Consider the following 24,839-nt stretch of genomic DNA (forward strand, 5'->3'; position numbering starts at 1 on the left):
CTTATGCATTCAATTAGGAAGTATTTATTGAACACCATTTTAAGCAAAGTACTGTTCTGCTGCATTGATAATATATAAACACACACATACATACATATGGTCCCAAATTACTTAAGGTTTGTCTTTTTCCATCTAGACTTTATAATTTAGTAGAGAGAGAAATATAAAAATATTAAAACTACAGATTTTATAAGAAAATTGAGTGATATTTGTTTTTCTTGTTTTGGGTTTTTTTGTTGTTGTTGTTTGTTTGTTTTTGGTAGTTGCTGGTAGACAGAATAATGCTTCCAAAAATACATTCTTGCCCTAATCTCCTGAATCTTTGAATATGTTACCCTTGAAACAAGAACTTGGGGCAGCGCCTGTGGCTCAGTGAGTAGGGTGCCAGCCCCATATCCTGAGGGTGGTGGGTTCAAACCTGACCTTGTTCCAACAGCAACAAAAAAATAGCCAGTCATTGTGGCAGACACCTGTAGTCCCAGCTACTCAGAAGGCAGAAGCAAGAGAATCGCCTAAACCCATGAGTTGGAGGTTGCTGTGAGCTGTGTGATGCCACGGCACTCTACAGAGGGTGATAAAGTGAGACTCTGTCTCTACAAAAAAAAAAAAGGACTTGCTGATGTGATTAAGTTATGGTTCTTAAAATGAGATCATATGGGTGGGGCCAATCATCACAAGGACCCTTATAAAAAGGAAGGCAGAGGTCAGAATTAGAAAAGGAGCTGTGATGACTCAAGACAAGGAATGTGGCCTGAAATTAACACAAGTGTCACCAAGAGGAATCAATGCTATATTCGAACACCTTGAAACATTCTGCATGAGTCTGAAATTGATAAGAGCGTTCAATATATGATTGAAGTGATGTTCGCTTGTATGAATGGATGGATTCAAGGACCACCCCGTTATCCTAGAAGGACTTGACTTAGTGGAGGAAGATGATCAGTTCACCCATATGCTCCCTTCGGAGGATAACTACAATCCAGAAGAGGTTCTTAATGTGTTCCAGATGGATCCTAATTTTATGGAGAATGAAGAGAAGTATAAAACTATTAAGAAGGAAATTCATGATGAAGGAGACAGTGATTCAAACACAGACCAAGATGCTGGAAGTAGTGAGGAAGAAGAGGAGGAAGAGGAGGGAGAAGAAGATGAAGAAGGACCAAAAGTGACTATTCACGACAAAACAGAAAGTGGTCTGGTCTCATTTCGTCATACAATATATCTTGCTATTTGGTCAAGTGTAGATTTTGAAGAATGTGCTCACAAATTGCTGAACATGGAATTCCCTGAAAGTCAAACCAAAGAACTCTGCAGCATGATCCTGGATTGTTGTGCTCAGCAAAGGACATAAGAGAAATTTTTTGGCTTATTAGCTGGGAGATTTTGTATGCTAAAAAAAAGTACATGGAATCCTTTGAAAGTATATTCAAAGAACAATATGATACCATCCATCGCTTGGAAACAAACCGATTGAGAAATGTTGCTAAGATGTTTGCTCACCTTTTATACACTGATTCCCTTCCATGGAGTGTTGTTGAATGTATAAAACCGAGCGAAGAAACCACCACATCCTCCAGTCGAATATTTGTCAAAGTATTTTTTCAGGAACTATGTGAATACATGGGTCTCCCTAAACTTCATGGGAGATTAAAGAATGAAACTCTACAGCCATTCTTCGAAGGATTATTACCCTGAGATAATCCAAGAAAGACTCAGTTTGCCATCAACTTCTTTACTTCCTCGATAGGTCTTGGGGGTTTAATGGACGAACTGCGTGAGCATCTCAAAAATACGCCATCGTGGCCCAGAAACCAGATGTTGAGAAAGATAAATGCTCCCCTTCCTCTTCCTCTTTCAGCGTCCTCCTCTTCAGAGTTTGACTCCTCCGACTCTGATTCTGACCAGCAGCCATAGCAGCTCAGAATCTTCCAGTGAAGAGAATGATTCTTCATCAACCAGCAGTCACAGCTCTGCCTTAGCTAAAGATATAAGGAAGAAGAGATATGGGAAGACCATAAGTAAAGAAGTAGATAAATTGATCAGGAGCCAGCAAACAAATGGTAGAAAACATGAAGAAAGAAGATTAGAACACAGGCACCAGGAAACAAGGACTGAGAGAGACAAATGGGCAGAAAAACAGAGGGATGGAAATTCAAGAGATTCAAATGGGAGAGACCCCATAACAAAGTGCATGACAGAAGTGTTCCCCCTGAGCGAAATAATGACAGTGGAGCTGTGACTGACGGAGATCAAGAAATGCACAGAGATTTGGAGAACGAATGTGGTGATCACAAAAAGAAAAGAGGAGAGAGAAGAAATTCTTCTTCTGAAAATGAGAAGCACAGACATTGAAATAAGAACAGTGAAAATTTTAGAAGAAGAGATAGATCAAAGTCAAGGGAAACAGACAGAAAACATGCAGGCTCTAGAAATGATGAAGATAGGTATCAAAATGGTGCAGAGAGGGACTGGGGAAAATCTACGCCGAACATTCCAGAGACTCAAGGAAAAGTCAGGATGGGCAAAGAGAAAAGTCTCCTACAAAGCAAAAACAATTCTACAAAAGGGCATAAACTGGGCATGCCTTATGTAAGGTTGAAACAGATTATTTTTCTTCTTTTACTTTTTTTTTTTTTTGTAAAGACAGAGTCTCACTTTATGGTCCTCGGTAGAGTGCCGTGGCCTCACACAGTTCACAGCAACCTCCAACTCCTGGGCTTAAGCGATTCTCTTGCCTCAGCCTCCCAAGTAGCTGGGACTACAGGCGCCCGCCGCAACGCCCGGCTATTTTTGGTTGCAGTTTGGCCGGGGCCGGGTTTGAACCCGCCACCCTCGGTATATGGGGCTGGCGCCTTACTGACTGAGCCACCGGCGCCGCCGAAACAGATTATTTTTTACATTGATCGGTGAACTTTGTAGAGAATTCTTGTATTAAGGACTGATTTGTATTTGTAAATTTTGAAATGTTTTGTTTATAACTTGTTTTATAATTGATACATCTCAAGGATCTTCCTTTAAAATTATTTGAAGTGGGGGCAGCGCCTGTGGCTCAGTCGGTAAAGGCGCCGGCCCCATATACCGAGGGTGGCGGGTTCAAACCCGGCCCCGGCTGAACTGCAACCAAAAAATAGCCGGGCGTTGTGGCAGGCGCCTGTAGTCCCAGCTACTCGGGAGGCTGGGGCAAGAGAATCACTTAAGCCCAGGAGTTGGAGGTTGCTGTGAGCTGTGTGATGCCACGGCACTGTACCGAGGGCTATAAAGTGAGACTCTGTCTCTACAAAAAAATAAATAAATAAAATAAATTATTTGAAGTGAACAGTTTGACCAGAAAAGGATGTAAGTCTTGCTTATATTTTGTGAATAAAATGATCAAATACTTGTTGAAAAAGAAAAAAGAAAACGTAAAAGTGATCATCTGGTGATGAAAACATTGGCCCCCTTGAGGGTATTATGGATCAGGAGGGATAACAGTAAGTGTGCCCAGAAAAAGCCCCAGAGTGTCTTTACAACTAAAGTCATGGGGGCGGCCCCTGTGACTCAGTGGGTAGGGTGCCGGCCCCATATCCCGAGGGTGGTGGGTTCAAACCGGGCCCTGGCCAAACTGCAACAAAACAGGTGTTGTGGCGGGCGCCTGTAGTCCCAGCTACTCGGGAGGCTGAGGCAAGAGAATCACCTAAGCCCAGGAGTTGGAGGTTGCTGTGAGCTGTGTGACACCACGGCACTCTACCGAGGGCAATAAAGCGAAACTCTGTCTCTACAAAAAAATAATAAATAAATAAAAATAAGGTCACTGGACCTGCACCCCTCTAATCCAGCCTTGATAAGTCACAGGTGATTCATCTACGTAGGGAGGTGCTGAGGGCACTGTTGGGTAATCTATGTTAACATTCCCAACTGTGAGACTACTCAACCGGTCTTCCAATTATTTGATCTCAGCTGCCATAATAGTCGAGGTATTTTCTTGCTTATTCATATTTGTATCATATACTTTCTCCCCTGAGGAAGGGCCAGAAAAACTTTCATATGCTCCTGATTCCCAGTTCGCCTCAGGTTGGGTTCCCACAGAACCTTAGGATCCTCCTCAATTTCAAAAATCATACCAACTGGGTGGCGCCTATGGCTCAAGGAGTAGGGCACCAGCCCCAAATACCAGAGGTAGTGGGTTCAAACTGGCCCCAGCCAAAACTGGAAAAAAAAAAAAAATCATACCAACCAGCACAATAACAGTTTACAAATACCACGATAATCCTGGAAGATAACTCTACAAGATCAGGAAAGGGGAAGTTTCCCACTTTGGGGAACTCTCTGCTCTTTCCCAGAAAATTCATGGATATTCTTTCTACCCCCAGCTTAACATATTAGGGAGGCTCAGTGCCTACAGCTCAAGTGGCTAGGGCGCCAGCCAAGTACACCAGAGCTGGTGGGTTGGAATCCAGCCAGGCCGCCAAACAACAATCAAAAAATAGCCAGGGGCAGCGTGGCTCAAAGGGGTAGGGTGCTGGCCCTATATGCTGGAGGTGGCGGGTTCAAACCCAGCCCTGACCAAAAACTGCAAAGAAAAAAAAAAGAATGGTTCCTTATGCCAGAAAGGCAAAAAGGAGTTTTGAATTTTTAAAAAGTGGAAAATTATGCTATATTCTAAGGATGAGTGATTCTGAACTATGACACCGACAAACACATGCTGGCCTAATAAAAACTTTCTTTTTCGGGGCGGCGCCTGTGGCTCAGTCGGTAGGGCGCCGGCCCCATATACCGAGGGTGGCGGGTTCAAACCCGGCCCCGGCTGAACTGCAACCAAAAAATAGCCGGGCGTTGTGGCGGGCGCCTGTAGTCCCAGCTGCTCGGGAGGCTGAGGCAAGAGAATCGCTTAAGCCCAGGAGTTGGAGGTTGCTGTGAGCTGTATGATGCCATGACACTCTACCAAGGGTCATAAAGTGAAACTCTGTCTCTACAAAAAAAAAAAAAAACTTTCTTTTTCTTAGAAAAAAAAAAAATATAGCCAGGCCTTGTGGCAGGCACCTGTAGTCCCAGCCACATGGGAGGCTGAGGCAAGAGAATCGCCTAAGCCCAAGAGTTTGAGGTTGCTGTGAGCTGTGACACCGTGGCCCTACCCCAGTGTGACAGCTTGAGACTGTCACGACCCCTAAGGCCCTGGTCTCAGTTGCTGCAGGAAGGAACCAAGCATGACACAATTTAGAAGTACAAGCTTGTGGGAGGCGGGCTAACCTTAAGTGCAGGTAGCCCAGAGCCTCCTCCGCAAGGGCTATTTATTAAGGTTATACACAACAGGTGTGGAGAGTTAAGGGCATTACATATGAGGGCTGCATGCATAAACATCGCCTCGTGCTCTTTCCTCACAACCTTCATGAAGATACTAAGCATCAATGTTTAACACATGCTCACTAGTGAATGACCGATCTTATCTCGTTCTGGAACACTGAGTTACTCGGGGGATTGCCCCCAAGTCACAAACCGTCTCTAGGCTTGCCAGGAGACTGTCCTGTGCTCAGCATTCCTTTTAATGTGATAAGAATCAGTAACTATCCTATGCAAGCATGGTGTCCGTTCCTCTACATGAGACTCTGTCTCAAGAGAAAAAAACAAAAAAACATATCATTAGGGATTAGTATAAAGGATAGACGGTCACACTGGGGGGCTGCTATTCCTTATTGGAGTAGTCTGCCCTCTATTGACTTTGAGAGTACACTATCCTTTGTCTTTAAAATTAGGGTCTCCTCACAGGGAGTTGACCAGTTCCTTCTCCAGAAGGTTCTATTTTTTTTTTTTTTTTTTTTTTTGAGACAGAGTTTCTCTATGTCGCCTTCCACAGAGTGTGGTGGAATCACAGCTCACAGCAACCTCCAACTCTTGGGCTTAAGCAATTCTCTTGCCTTAGCCTACCCAGTAGCTGGGACTACAGGTGCCCACCACAACGCCTGGCTATTTTTCGTTGCAGGTGTCATTGTTGTTTAGCAGGCCCAGGTTGGACTTGAACCCGCCAGCCTCAGTGTATGTGGCCAGTGCCCTACTCACTGAGCTACAGGCGCTAAGCCTGATTCTTCCTTTTAGGAAAGATTTATCTGTAACATACAATGCTGTTTGACAGCATTTTATCCACAGTAGAAATTTTTCCAAAATTGTGGTCAATTTCCTGAAACCTATGGTACCGCCTCCTATGGTTTTATCAACTAAGCTATTCTTTGTTAATTTTTTTATTTTTTGAGACAAGGAGTCTGTCACCCCAGGGTAGAGTGCCATAGTGTAATAGCTCGCAGCAACCTCAAACTCTGGGCTCAAAAGAGCCTCTTGCCTCAGCCTGTTAAGTAGCTGGGATTAGAGACACCTGCCACAACACCCAGCTACTTTTTCTATTTTTAGTAGAGATGGGGTCTCGCACTTGCTCAGCTAGTCTCAAACTCCTGAACTCAAGCAACACACTCTCCTTGGTCTCTCAAAGTGTGAGGATTACTGGTGTGAGTCACTGCGCCCAGCCCCTGTGATTGTTCTTAATGACATCTAGAATGGTGACTCTTTTCTGGAAGGTTTATACATTGTCCAAATTCTTTATTTTTTTTTTTTTCCGACACAGAGTGTCGCTATGTCCCCCTTGGTACGGTGCCGTGGCGTCACAGCTCACAGCAACCTCAAACTCTAGGGCTTAAGCGATTCTCTTGCCTCCGCCTTCCAAGTAGCTGGGACTACAGGCGCCCGCCACAACACCCGGCTATTTTTTTTGCAGTTGTCATTGTTGTTTAGCTGGCCCAGGCTGGGTTTGACCCTGCCAGCCCTGGTGTATGGGCTGGCACCGTAACCACTGTGCTACAGACCCCAAACCCGCACTACAAATCTTAATCACAGTTGTTCTTTGTTTTTATAATGCTTACTGCTCAAATCAGTTTTTGTTTGTCACCATTGGTAGAGTACTATGGCATCACGGCTCACAGCAACCTCCAACTTCTTGGTCTCAAGAGATCCTCTTGCCTCAGCCTCCCAAGTAGCTGGGACTATAGGCACCCACCACAACACCCTGCTATTTTTAGAGATGGGGTCTCACTCTTGCTCAGTCTGGTCTAGAACGCCTGAGCTCCGGCAATCCACCCACCTCAGCCTCACAGAGTGCTAGTATTACAGGTGTGAGCCACTGTGCCTGGCCCCTCAAATCAGTTTCTTTTTTGTGGTTTTTTGGCTGGGGCTGGGTTTGAACCCGCCACCTCCAGCATACGGGACTGGCGCCCTACTCCTTGAGCCACAGGCACTGCCCTCAAATCAGTTTCTTGATAAATAATACCTATATAAAAAAGCTGCTCTTGGGCGGCGCCTGTGGCTTAGTTGGTAGGGCGCCGGCCCCATATACCAAGGGTGGCGGTTCAAACCTGGCCCCGGCCAAATCTGCAAACAAAAAATAGCCGGGCGTTGTGGCGGGTGCCTGTAGTCCCAGCTACTCGGGAGGCTGAGGCAAGAGAATCGCTTGGGCCCAGGAGTTGGAGGTTGCTGTGAGCTGGGTGAGGCCACGGCACTCTACCAAGGGCCATAAAGTGAGACTCCGCCTCTACAAAAAAAAAAAGCTGCTCTCAATGCTCTAGGCAAATTTACTGCAAAATCGTTTATTCTTTTAGTGTTATTTTTTGAACAATATCTGTGTTTATTACACTAAATTAAATGCAAAAGAGTATTAAAGTGCTGGGAGCCATGGCTCATGCCTATAATCCTAGCACTCTGGGAGGCTGAGGTGTATTGCTTGAACTCACGAGTTTGAGACCAGCCTGAGCAAGAGTGAGACTCTGTCTCTAAAACTAGCCGGAGTTTGTGGTGGGCCCATGTAGTCCCAGCTACTCATAAGGGTAAGACAAGAGAATCCCTTGAGCCCAAGAGTTTTTTTTTTTTTTTTGGAGACAGAGCCTCATGCTGTTACCCTGGGTAGAGTGCTATGGCATCACAGATCGCAGCAACTTCCACCTCCTGGGCTTAAGCGATTCTCCTGCTTCAGACTCCCAAGTAGCTGGGACTACAGGTGCCTGCCACAATAGCTGGCTATTTTTTGGTTGCAGCCATCATTGTTGTTTGATGGCCCGGGCTGGATTCAAACCCGCCAGCTCAGGTGTATGGCTGGCACCTTAGTTGCTTGAGCCACAGGCCCCGAGTTGAGGCCAAGAGTTTGAGCTTGCTGTCAGCTATGACACCACAGCACTCTACTGAGGGTGACAAAGTGAGACTCTGTCTCAAAAAAAAAAAAAAGAATAAAGTAAAAAGTCAACGTCTTCCCTCTAAATACCATATCTACCTGACCAATTCCTTAGTAACCAATAGTAACTGCTGGAATGTCTTCTAACGGGTTATCTCCAAAGCGTATGTAACTCGGATTTTTGTATGGAAAGCCTGACATACAAAAGATCTCTCTTTAGCCAAGTATTAACCAATTGTCCTATGAGAATTAAAACGCCACGGCATTCTACCTGGGGTGACATAGTGAGACTCTGTCTCAAAAAAAAAAAATAGTTATTGCCCAAGCTATCCTATTTATTTAGATATGCAAGGGGAGAAATAAAAATGTTTAGGAAAACATTGTATAATTCAAAGCTTGTGAATAGAGTAATATTTATGTTATTTTATCCTATAAATATGGTTCTGCTAGTATGTAGAATAATTTATTTGTTAAATTGAATAAAGTAGCTTATTTGCCTGGGTCAATGTATAAAATTACTGGAAGTAAAGAAAATTCTTATTTCCTTTACTACATTCATTATGACTTTGAGATACGCCAAGATCTTTAAACTGTCAAAAAAGTCTCAAAGTCAAAACATAACTTTCAGTTATAAAAATTATTTTAATTCTCCCCATTCCTAGATACTCACCTTCCCTAATTTACACATGAGGAAACTGAGAATTTGAAATGTTTAATACTCTGTTCTAGTGCACACAACTACAAATCCCAATTTTCCAGATGGCATGTGAAAGTTAAAAGCTTGGGGGAAAACACACTCCTGAATTTGAATGCTGACTCAACCCTTGTTAGATTTTAGTATATTTCACATACTGTAACCTATTATTTAAGGGAGGAAATTTTTTTTTGTTTTAAGATGGAACCTCACTCTGTGGCCTTGCCTTGGTATCATAGCTCACAGCAACCTCAAACTCCTGGATTTGAGCGATCCTCTTGCCTCAGCCTCAAGAGTAACTGGGATTACAGGCACCCACCACAACACACGGCAAGTTTTTCTATTTTTTAGTAGACACAGGGTCTTGCTCTTGCTCAGCCTGGTCTTGAACTCCTGAGCTGAGGAGTTTTAACTGCCTCGGCCTTCCCAAGTGCTAGGTTTACATGCGTGAGCCACGGTGCCCAGCCGGGGGTGGGGGGGAAGTTATTTTCTTTCACTATCAAGGTATGGAAACAATGTCTCTTGGTTTTCTAAGTTTGGTAGCATGAACTCATCACACATTTATAGTAGGCAAAGATACAGAGAGAAAAACATTTAATCAGATGCAAAATAACACAAATACAGTAACAGATGATCCCAACGTTGGCCCCCTTGAGGGTATTGTGGATCAGGAGGGCTATCAGTAACTGTGTCCAGAAAAAGCCCCAAAGTGTCTTTACAATTAAAGTCACGGGGGCGGCACCTGTGACTCAGTGGGTAGGGTGCTGCCCCCATATACCGAGGGTGGCGGGTTCAAACCGGCCCCAGCCAAACTGCAACAAAACAATAGCCAGGCATCGTGGCGGGCGCCTGTAGTCCCAGCTACTGGGGAGGCTAAGGCAAGAGAATGGCCTAAGTTCAGGAATTGGAGGTTTCTGGGAAACCCAGCCCCGGCCATAAACTGCAAAAAAAAAAAAAAAAAAAAAAAAAAAAAGTTGTCTTTAATTATCATCCTGATAGCTGCTAATAATTTTGTTTTCTTTCTTCTTATTTTTTAATTGCTCTTGGTAGAGTGCCATGGTGTCACACTTCACAGCAACCTCCAACTCCTGGACTTAGGTGATTCTTTTGCCTCACCCTCCCAAGTAGCTGGGACTACAGGCACCCGCCACAACACCTGGCTATTTCTTTTTCGTTGTAGTCATCATTGTTGTTTGGCAGGCCCTGGCCGGATTCCAACCCTCCCATGTATGTGGCCGGCATCCTAGCTGCTGAGCTACAGGCGAGCCTACTTTTTTTTTGAGCCAGAGTCTCAGTCACCCTTGGTAGAGTGCCGTGGCATCATAGTGATACCGGAATTTCACTCTTCAGTAGGTCCTGGGTCTCCGGGATTCGAAGAATGAACCCAAGGACCACAGATCAGTGGTAGGATAGGACTTTTATTAGAAGTTAGAAAATAATACAGAAGTAAAAAGCACCAGAGCTTCTGGAAGGGGAAAAGAACTGAAGAACTCTCTTGGGAGTCTCCAAGTGGGCTCTTTATCACACGTGGCCAGGAGTTGATAGATGGAAAAACATCTTTTCAAAGTGAGTGAGTGCATTAACAAATGAATGTAGTTCCTCCTTCACTAGGGTGAGGTTATCAGATCCTTTACAGTCTTTGTTCCTGAGAAAGGATTAGGGTGTGCTCCTTCTCAAGGTGGAACCACCCAAAAAACCATCACAGGCTGCTTTGTTCATGATCTTATCAGAGCCCAGAGGGTGTGACCCAAAAAAAGGCAGTCTGCTTGTGCCTGGAAATGGAGGTCTGACCTCTGAGCTCACTTGGGCCTAGAGAATGGGGTGGGGGGGGGGTGGGGGTGGAGAGGGGAGGCTCCCTGTCTAGCCCTGAGTGGTGGAATCCTGTATCAATAGTTTACAGCAACCTTAAACTCCTGGGCTCAAAGTCCTCTTGCCTCAGCCTTCCAAGTAGCTGAACTACAGGCGCACACCACAATGCTTGGCTATTTTTTAGAGACCGGGTGTGTGTCTCACCCTGGCTCAGGCTGGTCTTGAACTTGTGAGCTCAGGTGATCCATCCATCTCGACCTCCCAAGTGCTGGGATTACAGTCATGAGCCACCAGCCCTGGCCCCTTTTGCTTCTTTTGTTGATATAGCATCTTACTTTTTGTCCAGGTTGGAGTGCAGTGGTGCAATCATAGCTCACTGTAACACTGAACTTCTCGGCTCGAGGGATCCTTCTGCCTCAGCCTCCTGAATACTTTAAATGAAGGGTGGTCAGGTTAAACTGAGGTTTGAGTTTAAACTGAAACCTCAAATGATGACTAGTGATCACAGTTGGATTATGTGAACCAATCAGTGAATAATGACAGTGGCTGTTCTTTTTTCTTGCCCACAGTTTGAATCCCTGGTCTCAGCTGAAGCTTGCAGGTGAGGGTGGATTGGGCTGGCTTAACACTAAACCTCCTTTCCACACTCCTAGTGGGTGCTCTTGTAATAAAGTGGAGAGGAAGCTGGAAGCTACATTTCCCAGACTTTCTTACAGCTAGGATTCTGGATGTGATTTACTTTTGGCCAAGCAGATGCATCTATACAAGGCAGATGTGAGAGCCAGGCTGTGCTAATGAAAGGGTCATGAAAGTGATTTTTCTGAGGCAGTATACAAAATTCTTACACTTAGGAACAAAGGAATAGTAGAAAACATCTAGGGTGGGCCATAGCAGATGGGCCAAGTGTGGAATGCCACCAGTGATAGTGTGGCTACCTGATCACAGCACTCCCCAGATCCTCACAATGTTGGTGTGCTAATTTAGGTTTGGGGGTGGATAGTTCTAAGAATGTTATAAGCAGGCTGTCAGAAACTGTGATGAAATTTTATCCTATTTGCAAGCTATCAGTTAGCTTGTCAGTTTCATGGATCCTACAGAAGACATGAGACCCCTGGGTCAGACTCAAATGACTTCATTACTCACAGCACAGCAAGTAGCATAGTGAGCTTCATGTTCCTGTCAGTTCTTCCCCCAGGTTCTAGGTGGGCAATGCAGAATGGCCCAAGGAGGACACAATGGGTTTGAATCACAGGTGAGGAACCTGAGGTTTAGGGGACCCAAATCTTTTATAATCTTTTTACCCTGGTGAGAGACATTATCTCTATTATATATGGACAGTAAACAAATCTGCCCTCCTATCAAGAGAGACACTATCTTCTTCCGAGGCTATTCACACTTCATATATCCTTGGAAAAGACAGTCCAGAACTAAAGTTGACAGAGTCTCTATTAACATGATGTGAAGAAAGGCTAGAAAACCACGGAGAATTGTTTCCCAACAGACATTAGCCAATGTTTTATTGGGACTAGTCACTCCTTTTAGAGCCCAAGACCAGGTTTTATTTTTCAAAAATATACTTTCATCTAGTCATAGAATTTAACAAACATTTGTATACAGTTACAGACTAATATTTAGTAAGCTTTCTATTCATTCCAGACATGAGAAAACACCATAGCAGTCATCAATAAAGATATCCATCCATAAATTACTTTTATTTCTCATTAAATGAGCACAGAGTCATTAGCATATTAATAACAGATATGTTTATTATTACATATCCATCAGTGCGGCTTTCATACCACTCGAAACATGCATATCATCCTAGAGACGATCAGTTTTCCAGTGCTTCTTATTTGACACACATTACTGCAAAGCCATTATAAATTACTGAGGAGGTATTTGGTTAAAAAAGAAACAATAAATCATACTGCCCACATGAATTAGCTCTTGTCATGAGACAAGAGTTTAACAGTATTTATCTGGTAATTCCTATGTTAACTGGAAAACATCACGAATGTATTGCCATAATTTTCTTTTTGTATTGGTGCAAACTTCTACATTTTTTGCAGATAGTTTTATAAAGTCCTTATAGCAGGTAGTTCGATGCAAAGATTGTACTCAATTTATGAAAGTCCAACAAACCTCTAAATATTTTAAATTAAACCAATTATCAATGAAAAAAACCACTGACACACATAATTTTTTGAAAATATGTTTTTTGAAATTTCTATACTTACTTATGGCAGTAAAATAATTCTCTCAAATTTAAGGCACTAAAAGGGCAATGCAATTCCCATTGAAAGTGTTCTAAGAATAATTTACATTTCAAACAGTGCATACATTTCTTATATGTTTGTTAACTTAATGTCTTTATCACTTAAAACCACAAAGAAACACATTATACAATTATAGAAATGATGTACCCCACAAAATGCTTTTAAAGTTGGTTCTTTTGCACAGTTAGTTCCTAATATCTCTAGTAGTAAAATAACTCAATATGGCTTGGCAAAATGCATAGATTAAATGTAATTTTTTTTTGTCTTCTCCCACGCCCCCAACTTGCTGAAACATACACAGAATTTTGTAAAGCATAATGTAAGATACTTAATTTCTCCATCCAGTCCTCCATGGGCAATCAATAGTAAGGCTTTTCAATTCTACAGTGAGGGCACTGAAGTTCAAGTGATACCACTGCTTTCCTAAAATAGTTTTGTAGAGTCTTGCAAGAGCACAAAAATTTAAGTCATTTAAAAAAACTTCAGTTTGTCTCATTTTGAGATATTTTCATTACTCTTTCCATGAGCTGATCTTGATAGTGATGGCCATTCCACTTGAAAGTGAAAGTCCCTTCCTCTCACTCATATGAGGAAAACTCTGTTCTATCACGATTGACAGGCATTTTCTTAGAAATTCAAAAAGGCAGCACCTTTTTAAAAAAAATATATTTACCTAAGCTTCCCCCCAATTGTACTTGCATTACATAGTAATAATTAATCTAATCTACCTGTAGGCAAACCCGCAATAAAAAAGAAAAAACCCTCAGTGTGTTGTGCCAAAGCAAGAACAGAATAACAGCAATCTTAACCCTGAAGCCTGTGATATTTGTGTCAAAGAAATAGCCTGTCTGCTTTGCATGGTTAAAGAAGCCTGGTTTTTCAGGTAGCTTTCCACACGATTCCACAAGGCACTAGGTTGCCTGGTTAACTGCTGGGAAAAGAAAAAAACCAAAAACCCTGTAATTCCAGAAATGCATTCAGTTTTAAAATACAAGAAACAAAAATGGAAAGGAAAGGTAAATACATATTATTATTTTTTTTTTTTTTGAGACAGAGTCTTACTTTATCGCCCTTGGCAGAGTGCCGTGAGGTCACAGCTCACAGCAATCTCCAACTCCTGGGCTTAGGCGATTCTCTTGCCTCAGCCTCCTGAGTAGCTGGGACTACAGGCACCTGCCACAACACCCGGCTATTTTTCGTTGCAGTTTGGCTGTGGCCGGGTTCGAACCGCCACCCTCAGTATACAGGCTGGTGCCCTACCCACTGAGCCACAGGCGCCACCCAATACATATTATCTTTAGATATAATAATTAAAAATTACACAAAATTTGGAAAATGGGGAAAAGGAAAAATATACCTAGTATTATCCCTTCTTTGTTTCTACTCTTTGTTGTTGTTGTTGAGACAGAGTTCTACCCTATGCCCTGAGAAGACTGCAATGGCATTGTAGCTCACTGCAACCTCAGACTCAGGCTGTGGGCATCCTGCTGCCTCAGCCTCAGAAGCCGCTGGGATTACAGGCGCTTGCTACGCCACCCGGCTGGGTTTTTCCATTTTTTTTCCATGAGTTGGAGTCTCACTCTTGCTTGGGGAACTCCTGAGCTCAAGCAATCCTCCCGGGTCAGCCTCCCACAGTGCTGGGATTACAGGGGTAAGCCACCGCGCCCGGCTTGTTTCTATTCTTTTTCAAACACATTTTCTTACTCAGCTATTATCCTATTTTATTCATTTTAGATCCAGCTTATACCCTATGTCCAGGGGAAGGTTGATGTACCATCGTACAAAATTAAATCAGGAATGGTGATACACGGTAGTATGGTGGCTGAAGAAGGTAAAAGAAGGAAAGGGGGCGGTGCTGGTGGTTCAGTGGGCAGGGCACCGACCCCATATCCTAGGGTGGCCCATTCAAACCTAGCCCTGGCTAAACTGCAACAAAAAAAATAGCTGGGCATTGTGGTGGTCGCCTGTAGTCCCAGCTACTCAGGAGGCTGAGGCAAGAGAATCGCCTAAGCCCAGGAGTTGGAGGTTACTGTGAGCTGTGTGACGCCATGGCACTCTACTGAGGGTGATAAACTGAGACTCTGTCTCTAAAAAAATAAATTAATAAATAAAAACAAATTTTAATAAAGGCTCAGCACCTGTGGCTCAAGCGGCTAAGGCACCAGCCACATATACCCAAGCAGGCGGGTTCCAATCCAGCCCAGGCCCTCCAAACAACAATGATGGCTGCAACCAAAAAGTAGCCAGGCGTTGTGGCAGAGGCCTGTATTCCCAGCTACTTGGGAGGTGGAGGCAGGAGAATCACTTGAGCCCAGGAGTTGGAGGTTGCTGTGAGCTATGATGTCACAGCATTCTACCCAGGGTGACAACTTGAGGTTCTGTCTCAAAAAATAAATAAAAGAAGAAGGAAAGGATAGGAGTTTATTTCACAGAATTAGACTTGGTTACTGACAACAGGAAATGAGGAGAATCAGTATTTGGTCTCAGCTTCCACTTTCCAATAGCTCTCTTAATAATCTGCATGACCTGATGTAAACTGCTTTATTCTCTGAGCTTCATTCAGCCATCTATAAAATGAGAACTGAATGAGATTTCATAAATTCTCTCCAAGAAATGGTTTAATTGTAAATGTGTATCATAGCATATATTTTTTATTTATTTTTTTTTTTTTTGGAGACAGAGTCTCACTCTGTTGCCCAGGCTAGAGTGCTATGGCCTAAGTCTAGCTCACAGCAACCTCAAACTTATGGGCTCAAGTGATCATCCTGCCTCAGTTTTCCACATAGCTGGGATTACAGGCCCTGCCACAAAACCCTAATTTTTCTATTTTTAGTAGGGATAAGGTTTTGCTGCGCTCAGGCTGGTCGAAAACTTCTGAGCTCAAGTGATCCTCCCACCTTGGCCTTCCAGAGTGCTGGATTTCAGGTGCGAGCCACCGTATATATTTTTAGAAAAATATTCCGTCAGAAAGTTAACCTCCGACCCTTGCCCCCGCAAAAATAAGACTTAACTGGGCAGTTTATTTGTAATAATATAATCACTGATAATATAAATAATACTGACTTCTAGAAAAACTATGCCAACATAGTTAAAAATAAAGATCAAAGTTAAAAATAAAGAAAAGATAACAAGTTTTATACAAAGCATTAAAAAGATTACCTACAAGTTGGTTAAAACATTAAGAGCTCAATATATGGCATTTACGCCAAGTGTGACAATAAAATTCAACACTGAAATAAATAAATATCACATTATATTTATTAATATTCTTAATTTCTGACAGGAACCAGTTAAGCTCATCTATGAATTAGGTATAAATGGTATCCTCTGTGTTGAAAACAATTAAATTTCCAATTTTTTTTTTTTTTAGAGACAGTCTCACTTTATCGCCCTCGGTAGAGTGCCATGACGTCACACGGCTCACAGCAACCTCCAGCTTTTGGGCTTACGCGATTCTCTTGTCTCAGTTTACCGAGCAGTTGGGACTACAGGCGCTCACTACAATGCCCGGCTATGTTTTGGTTGCAGTTTGGCCAAGGCCAGGTTTGAACCCGCCACCCTCGGTACATGGGGCCGGCGCCCTACTCACTGAGCCACAGGCGCCACCCTAAATTTCCAATTTTAATAAATGTCATCTAATCATTTTCACATTGTTAAAAAGGTTAACAATTCAATCCTTACCTGCTTTTTCCAGATGTATTTTTGACCACTTTTCGGAAAGACTGATTTGCAGTAGATCTTGTAGAAAGAGTTCGAGGGGAGGCACGAACAAAACCAGATGGTGGATTCTTAGGGATTTTCTTTACTAAATGTGTTACCCATTTTTTTTGTTCATCCTGAGAACATGCTAACAGCAGCATATCTCTTGCTGATGTTACATCATAACTTACTACATTAAAAAAAAAAGCACAATTAAAGTCATATAATTTTTTTTTAAAACTCTATCAAATGTACAATTTTTTAAGTTTTTTTTTTTTTTTTTTGAGAGAAGAGTCTCAAGCTGTTGCCCTGGGTAGAGTACCATGGCATCACAGCTCACAGCAACCTCCAACTCTTGGGCTCAAGGGATCCTCTTGCCTCAGTTTTTCTACCTTTTTTTTTTTTTTTGCAGAGACAGGGTCTCGCTTTTTGCTCAGGCTGGTCTCGAACTCATGAGCTCCAGCTGTCCACCCACCTTGGCCTCCCAGAGTGCTAGGATTACAGGCGTGAGCCACTACACCCAGCAATTTTTCAAGTTCTTAAAGTTTTAAAAGATTTACTATGGGGTGGCGCCTGTGGCTCAGCTGGTAAGGCGCCGGCCCCATATACTGAGGGTGGCGGGTTCAGGCCGGCCCCGGCCAATACTGCAACCAAAAATAGCCGGGCGTTGTGGCAGGCGCCTGTAGTCCCAGCTGCTCGGGAGGCTGAGGCAAGAGAATTGCTTAAGCCCAAGAGTTGGAGGTTGCTGTGAGCTGTATGAGGCCACGGCACTCTACCGAGGGCCATAAAGTGAGACTCTGTCTCTACAAAAAAAAAAAAAAAAAAGATTTACTATGCTTAGTTAAGGTTGGATAGCCTTTCTTTATCCTTAATTTAATTAAGGCTGAAATTTAAAAAGAAAATATTAATCATAACGTAAAAAGAGAAATCAAAATCAGAAATAAAAACTGTGTAAGTAAAACAGATAAATGTATTTAAAGAACATAAATTCCTTATCCTAAAATAGCTACAGTTCCCTCACATTACCTCCATTAAACTGGAAGACATTTTGTCTATAATATACCATGCTGGTCCAGGTAGTGAAAGCCAAACAAAAAGATAACAAGTACTCACTACTCTTTTTTTTTTTGGGAGATAGCGTTTCACTCTGTTACCCCACGGTAGATTGCCAAGGCATCATAGCTCACAGTAACCTCAAACTCTTGGTTTCAAGCAATCCTCTTGCCTCAGCCTCTGGAGTAGCCAGGAGTACAGGTGCCCACCACAATGCCCAGCTATTTTTTTTTTTTTTTTTGCAGTTTTGGCCAGGGCTGGGTTTGAAACCGCCACCTCTGGCATATGGGGCCAGTGCGCTACTCCTTTGAGCTACAGGCGCCGCCCAATGCCCAGCTATTTTTAGAGAGGGGCTCTTGCTCTTGCTCAGGCTGGTCTCGAATTCCTGAGCTCAGGCAATCCACCTGCTTTGGCCTTCCAGAGTGCTAGGATTACAGGCATGAGCCACTGCGCCCAGCCCTTCACCTATCACTCTTCTCCCCAACTTTAGAATAATTTCTTAGTGGCCTAATTATTTTTTAAGGGAAAGATTCTCTTTAAAAACATTATTTTCAAAGTTAAATCTGCAGCTGTGAAATAACAGAAGTATATTGCTCCACCAGTGCCAAAATATTACTACTTTTGGCTTGGCGCCTATGGCTCAGCAGCTAGAGCACCAGCCACATGCACTGGAGCTGGCAGGTTCGAATCGGCCTGGGCCTGCCAAACAACAGTGACAACTGCAACTAAAAAATAGCTGGGCATTCTGGCAAGCGCCTGTAGTCCCAGCTACTTGGGAGGCTGAGGCAAGAGAATCGGTTGAGCCCAAGAGTTGGAGGTTGCTGTGACACCATGGCACTCAATCCAGGGCCACATAGTGAGACTGTCTAAAAATAAAAAATATTACTACTTTGTTTTTTATGAGTAAGGGGGTCTTCTGTATTGTTCAGGCTGGAGTGATCACAGGTCACTGCAACCTTGAACTACAAGCCTTAAGAGATTCTTCCACCTCAGCATACCAAATCACTGGGATCACAGGTATAAGCTACTGTGATGGGCCAAAGTATTCTTTCTTATAACCTATTTTCAACTTGGTATAGATAATTACACTTGAAATTATTTATTTCACTGGGACTTGAAACTAAGTTTGTTATAAGTTGTAAAAATAATCATCTTTCCTTACCTTTACATGGAGAAATTAAATCTTCTTTTTTATCTAAGTGATCTCTGTGGCACTTCACATGGCATCTTCGACACTCTAGGGCTGGGGGTGGCTTAAAAACATGCCAGAGAGGTTTGGCACAGGCTTCACAATTGGCAGGAAAATGGTAGAGGGTAGGAATGAACTCATGGCCTTTGTGATTTTGGAAACTGGTTTTCTCTGCTTGTTGTACTGGTTCCATCTCTACATCTTTTCTACATTCACCTTCATTTGCATATAGTATCTGCATTCAGGAGCGGTGAAAGGAATAAGATAATACAATCTTAAATCCGTACATAAAATTTTCAAATATATAAAAGCATTTTTATATTTTACATTTACGTCAGAAAAGGACTTAGTACTTAGGTAAAAAATAACTTGAAATTATGATTTCAGATTTTTACCTGGAATATTTTAGGAATTTCTTCAGTTTCAGCTCTATACACATCTCCTTGGGTTACAGGTCGAACATGAAACAATTTACTAAAATGAAAATAAACATAGGCCTTTAAGAAAACTCATATATACCAAAGGACAGACATTGTCTGAAGAGGACATAAAGATGACAGTAAGTACAAAAAAAGATGTTCAACAACATTGATCATTAGGGAAATACAAATTAAAACTACAGAGAGTGTTACTTTACATCTATCAGATTTTTTTTAAAGAATAGTATTATTTATTTAATTATATCTATAGAACCATATGAAGTGACATGTAGAGACACTATGTATTATAATGCGGAAAAAGTAAATCGCAGATATATACACATCTATCAGATTTTAAAAATAATAATAACATCAAATGCTGGTGAAGATTTAGAGAAACTAAATCACATGCAACACTGCTGACAGAAATATAAAATTACACAGCCACCCTATAAAAGTATGATACACCCATAACATAGACTACTACCCAAAAATGAAAACTAAAAAAATTACAAATTGGATTGATTTCAAGGGAGATATGCTGGGTGAAAGAAAGCTAATTGCAAAAGTTACACATATTTGATTCCGTTTATATAACATCCTTGAAGTGACAAAAGTATAGAGACAGAGAACACATAAAAATGTTGCCATGGATCAGGGAGGAACGTAGGAAGGAGCTGCCTGTGGCTGTAAAAGGGTAGTATTGGGAGCCTTGTGATATAATGGTCTGTATTTTGACTGTCGTGGTGGTCATATGAATCTATGTATGTGAAAAATTCTTTTTTATTAGAAAGAAGGAAGTAAAATTATCATCATTTGGCGATGACATTACATAGTCATCCTTGGGTATCTGTGGGGGACTGATTTTAAGCTCCCCAAGGATACCAAAATCAATGATGCTCAAGTCCCATATGAAATGGCATAGTATCTGCATATGACCTATACACATCCTCCCATATAATTTAAATTAGATTACTTATAATATTTAATACAATTTAAGTACTATGTAAACAGATGTTATGCCGTATGGTTTGGGAAATAATGATAAGAAAAAAGTTCATACACATTCAGCACAGAGGCAACAATCATAGGCTTAACTACATTTTTTCTTTCTTTCTTCATAGGGATAGGGTCTCTCTTTGTTACCCAGGCAGGAGTGCAGTGGTGTGATCATAGCTTACTGTAACCTCAAATTCCTGGGCTCAAGTCATCCTCTTGCCTGAGCTTCCAGAAGTTGCTAGAACTACAAGTTTGCACCACCGCTTTTAGCTAATTTTTTAATTTTTTGGATAGAGATAGTGGTCTTACTGTGTTACCCAGGCTGGTCTTGAACTGCTAGTCTCAAGTGAGCCTCCCACCTTGGCCTTAAGTTAAGTTCTAGAAAAACTCCTGCCTTGAGTCCAGGAGTTGAAGGTTACAGATAGCTATGATGCTGCCATTGCACTCTAACCTAGATGACAGAGTGAGACCCTGTTTCAAAAAAAAAAAAATAAGAAAAAAGGAAAGATAATGTTATTTAAATAACACAAAATATAAACTGCAAATCTAAAAATAATTATCAAAAGTTCACACTCAACTACCTCAAAATTAAATCAAAGATAACTTACTCTATGTCCAAGACCATAGACGGATTGGATTGTTCCTTATCTTGTTCATCATTGTAGAACAAAATTTTTTTGCTGCTAACTACAACATACTGAAATGAGAAAAAAGAGGGAAGTTACAAGAGCACCATTAACTTGGTTTAAAGTGATAAGTGTAATATTTGCCATTTATGTTTAGATTATACTGTATTAACCTAAAATCAATGCTCATAAAAAAGCAGTTAATATAGTTTGTATGTTTCAAAGTAAAATACATTTAAAAAATCATGTAGGAAAGAATTAGGCATATGGTACCTGTTTTTTCCAGCCATATCGTTTGATATTTCCTCTATTTGGTACAGAAAGCCAACCTTCAATTCTTGATTCTAGGAGGAAAAAAAATGTAATAGTCTTAAATTGTAACAACAAGAAAAACTATTACAAGTTGTCTGACAGCATGCAGCAACAGGCAATTGAACACAAATGAATAAGTGCTAAAATTTGCTCTTCCATGCTTTAATCACACAAAGAAACTTTAATGGCCATACAAATATTGCAGAAAAAAATTCCAAGCCACTTTACCCATAAAAAATTAACATTTAGTACTCAATTACAAAAGTATGAAGTAACAATACCCTTAAGAGCCAGGCAAGACTGGAATGGATTGCAGCTTAAATGGGATATGACAAAGAGGACTTTAAATATTTAATGTTCATATAAAAATACTTAGCAAAAAGAAAGAAAAAGAAAAGAAAAATTATGCAGCAAGTAGAACAAATCAGAGCCATGATTTACACAAGAAAGAGCAAGCAAAAGTACTGAAGTGTCCTATTACTCACAGAAGATAAGAATAGAAGATAAATAAATAAGGAATGCAGGCAGAATCAACTAGATATAAAGATAAGAGACAAGCATTTTATTTGTTTTCTCAGTATAACATTCTGATAAACTTTTTGGTAAAATATCCACAACAATTTTAATGAAATTATCCAAATTTGGTTGGGGGGGGGGCACTTAATGGTAGTGGTAAGTCCAATTATAATCCTTCTCAAACTGATGAGAAATAAAGACTTTTAAGTTTGTGATACTACAATTTAATAAACAATAAAAGAACACGTAATTCAGCTGGTCAACTGGTAATATTTCAACTAGTTTGTGCATCCCAGATATTCTCTGATTATTTTCATCAAGACATTTTATAATTATTATTCTTATTTAAATGTAACTAATATTTATCAGAAATATCTGGGGATAAAGATGACTACACTAGACATAGTTATTATACATTAGATTGTAGGTAAGACAATTCATTCACTTTAAATGCTTTCTGTATCAATCTTACTATGCTTGAAACCAAAGACTAGAAAAGTAACTAATTTGAAAGGATGATATTATAATGTGACTGATTATACTATGGTTCAAATCATAATTTAATGGGAATATATGGTGTTCCTCTGTACATAATTTCAAAGCTATAAAGCTTAGTCATGCACTAATAGTAACAATAGGTAACATTTACTGAACATTTATTATTTACCAAATGCTTTATATATAACATCTCATATTTAACCTATGTATAATCCCACCAATACAGGATATTTATATCCTTAGGAATGTAGGATATGTTCTATTATGAAGAGATCAAGGCTTGGCAAAGTCAACTAACTTATCCAAGGCTACTCTATCAGTACCTGTCAAAGCTCTAGGGTTGAAACTCAGGCATTTTACAGGGTGTCCCAAAGGCTGCACACAGAATCGTCATACATAGGAAATTGTAGATAAGTAAGGTACCTTTATCTACAATTTCCCATTTTTCCTATGTATGGTGACTCTATGCACAACCTTTGGGACACCCTGTAATTTCTAAGCTTGTTTGTATAGTATAACACTATTTTATGCCTGAACAAACTTTGCAGTTAAATGAATTGGGGTTATTCACTCGATTTCCACCATGTACTTAATGTCTCCACACCTTTGCTTATGTTAATTCTCTGTAGTTGTTAAAAGGGGAAACAGTGAGATAACTTCAGTCCAAAATGAACCTTTTGTTCTCTCAACTTTTTTCTTCCTCTTTTTTTTTTTGTAGAGACAGAGTCTCACTGTACCACCCTCAGGTAGAGTGCCATGACATCACACAGCTCACAGCAACCTCTAACTCTTGGGCTTACGCGATTCTCTTGCCTCAGCCTCCCGAGCAGCTGGGACTACAGGTGCCCGCCATAACGCCCGGCTATCTTTTTGTTGCAGTTTGGCCAGGGCTGGGTTTGAACCCGCCACCCTCGGCATATGGGGCTGGCGCCCTACTCACTGAGCCACAGGCGCCACCCTGTCTTCCTCTTTTTTTTTTTGGAGACAGAGTCTCACTTTGTCACCCTTGTAGAGTGCTGTAACATCACAGCTCACAGCAACCTCCAGGTCTTGGGCTTAGGCAATTCTCTTGCCTCAGCCTCCCAAGTAGCTGGGACTACAAGCACCCGCCACAACACCCACCGGGCTATTTTTTGTTGCAGTTTGGCTGGGGCTGGGTTCAAACCTGCCACCCTCAGTATATGGTGCCGGCGCCCTACAGGTGCCGCCTAACTTTTTTTCTTTCTTTCTTTTTTTTTTTTTTGAGACAGAGTCTCACTATTGTCACAGCAATCTCAAACTCCTGGGCTCAAATGATCCTCTTGTCTTAGTCTCCTGAGTAGCTGGGACTACAGGTGCCTGCCACAATCCTCGGATAGCTTTTCTGTTTTTAGTGGAGACTGTGTCTTGCTCTTGCTCAGGGTGGTCTCCAACTCCTGTGCTCAAGAGACCTGCCTTGGTCTCTCAGAGTGCTAGAATTACAGACATGAGCCACTGTGGCCTCAAAATAAGATTTTTAAATTTGCAAAATTCAAAGCAGAGACTTAACTGATCATGACAAGATACCCCCTGAAAAGATTCCAGGCAGATCTCTAGATGTGAGAGATAATTAAATCAGAATCTTATTCTAACTGATGATGTCTAATAGAAATATTAGAAGTCACAGTATTGGCTCAGTGCCTGAGGCTCAAGCAGCTAAGACACCACCCACATACACCTGAGCTGGCGGGTTCGAATCCAGCCTGGGCCTGCCAAACAACAATGACGGCTGCAACCAAAAAATAGCCAGGCATTGTGGCGGGTCATCCCAGCTACTTGGGAGGCTGAGGCAAGAGAATCGCTTAAGCCCAGGAGTTGGAGGTTACTGTGAGTTGTGATGCCACAGCGCTCTACCCAGGACAACAGCTTGAGGCTCTGTCTCAAAAAAAAAAAAAAAAAAAAAAAAAAAAAAAGAAGTCACAGTATCAGTTCACCCAACTACTTAAAAAAACCCATTAAACTAAAAATATGACCATATTTCAAAAAGCCATTATTTTAACCATGAGTAAACTTAATCTGTTCAAAGTCCTTCCTTTTTTAGTCTTTAAGGAGTATCAAAATTCTTCAAGAATTCTTCCTAGATATGACTACAAAGCCTTAACTTTGTTAGGGGCCATTTTTGAGACTTTCAATTTACTAGCAAAATATCTGACACGAAGAGAGATAAATAACACTGATAAAGATTATCCATTAATTCTGACTTCCAACATGAAAGTCAAGATTCAGCACTGTTGAGATTTTGCAGTTTCTAGACTGAGAACACAGTAATAGGAAAAGAAGAATCCTATTTGCCTTATTTTATACTAATGGGGAATGGCCATCTTTTTTTTTCCTTTCTTACTTGGTTTAGGCTTTAAAACCTTAAACATAAAATCCCTAAAAGCACACCGATATTCTAAGCAACATACATAGAATGCAGCCAGTAGAAATATTTTTAAATCTCTTTGCTGAATGACTCCTAAGTCAATTTATTGGGACAGATTTCTGAAATGTAAATGTATTCCTACTCTAAGTCTGCCAATCAACCCATCTGACAATCCTAGTCTAAG

General features: G+C 41.3%; 1 protein-coding gene and 1 pseudogene across 4 annotated transcripts in view; one reads left to right on the forward strand and one right to left on the reverse strand.

The window, feature by feature from the left end:
• The first annotated feature begins 727 nt into the window (after positions 1 to 727).
• Positions 728 to 2,573, forward strand: LOC128572133 (pre-mRNA-splicing factor CWC22 homolog; annotated as a pseudogene).
• A 9,857-nt stretch (positions 2,574 to 12,430) lies between these two features.
• The window catches only part of ROCK1 (Rho associated coiled-coil containing protein kinase 1), a 160,625-nt gene continuing 148,216 nt past the window's right edge, over positions 12,431 to 24,839 (reverse strand). For 2 of the 4 annotated variants that reach the window (XM_053571384.1, XM_053571386.1), the window contains exons 28-33: positions 21,220 to 21,290; positions 20,929 to 21,017; positions 19,298 to 19,376; positions 18,876 to 19,137; positions 16,643 to 16,850; positions 12,431 to 13,892 (exon numbers count right to left, since the gene is read on the reverse strand). In XM_053571384.1, coding sequence (XP_053427359.1) covers positions 13,886 to 13,892; positions 16,643 to 16,850; positions 18,876 to 19,137; positions 19,298 to 19,376; positions 20,929 to 21,017; positions 21,220 to 21,290 — 716 coding nt within the window. In that variant the 3' untranslated portion in view covers positions 12,431 to 13,885. Of the gene's footprint in view, positions 13,893 to 16,642; positions 16,851 to 18,875; positions 19,138 to 19,297; positions 19,377 to 20,928; positions 21,018 to 21,219; positions 21,291 to 21,743; positions 21,793 to 24,839 lie in introns of those variants that run through there. The other 2 variants (XM_053571385.1, XR_008375957.1) reach the window with 2 other exon arrangements.

This window comes from Nycticebus coucang, chromosome 19 (assembly GCF_027406575.1).
Source record: "Nycticebus coucang isolate mNycCou1 chromosome 19, mNycCou1.pri, whole genome shotgun sequence".
NCBI lineage: Eukaryota > Metazoa > Chordata > Mammalia > Primates > Lorisidae > Nycticebus > Nycticebus coucang.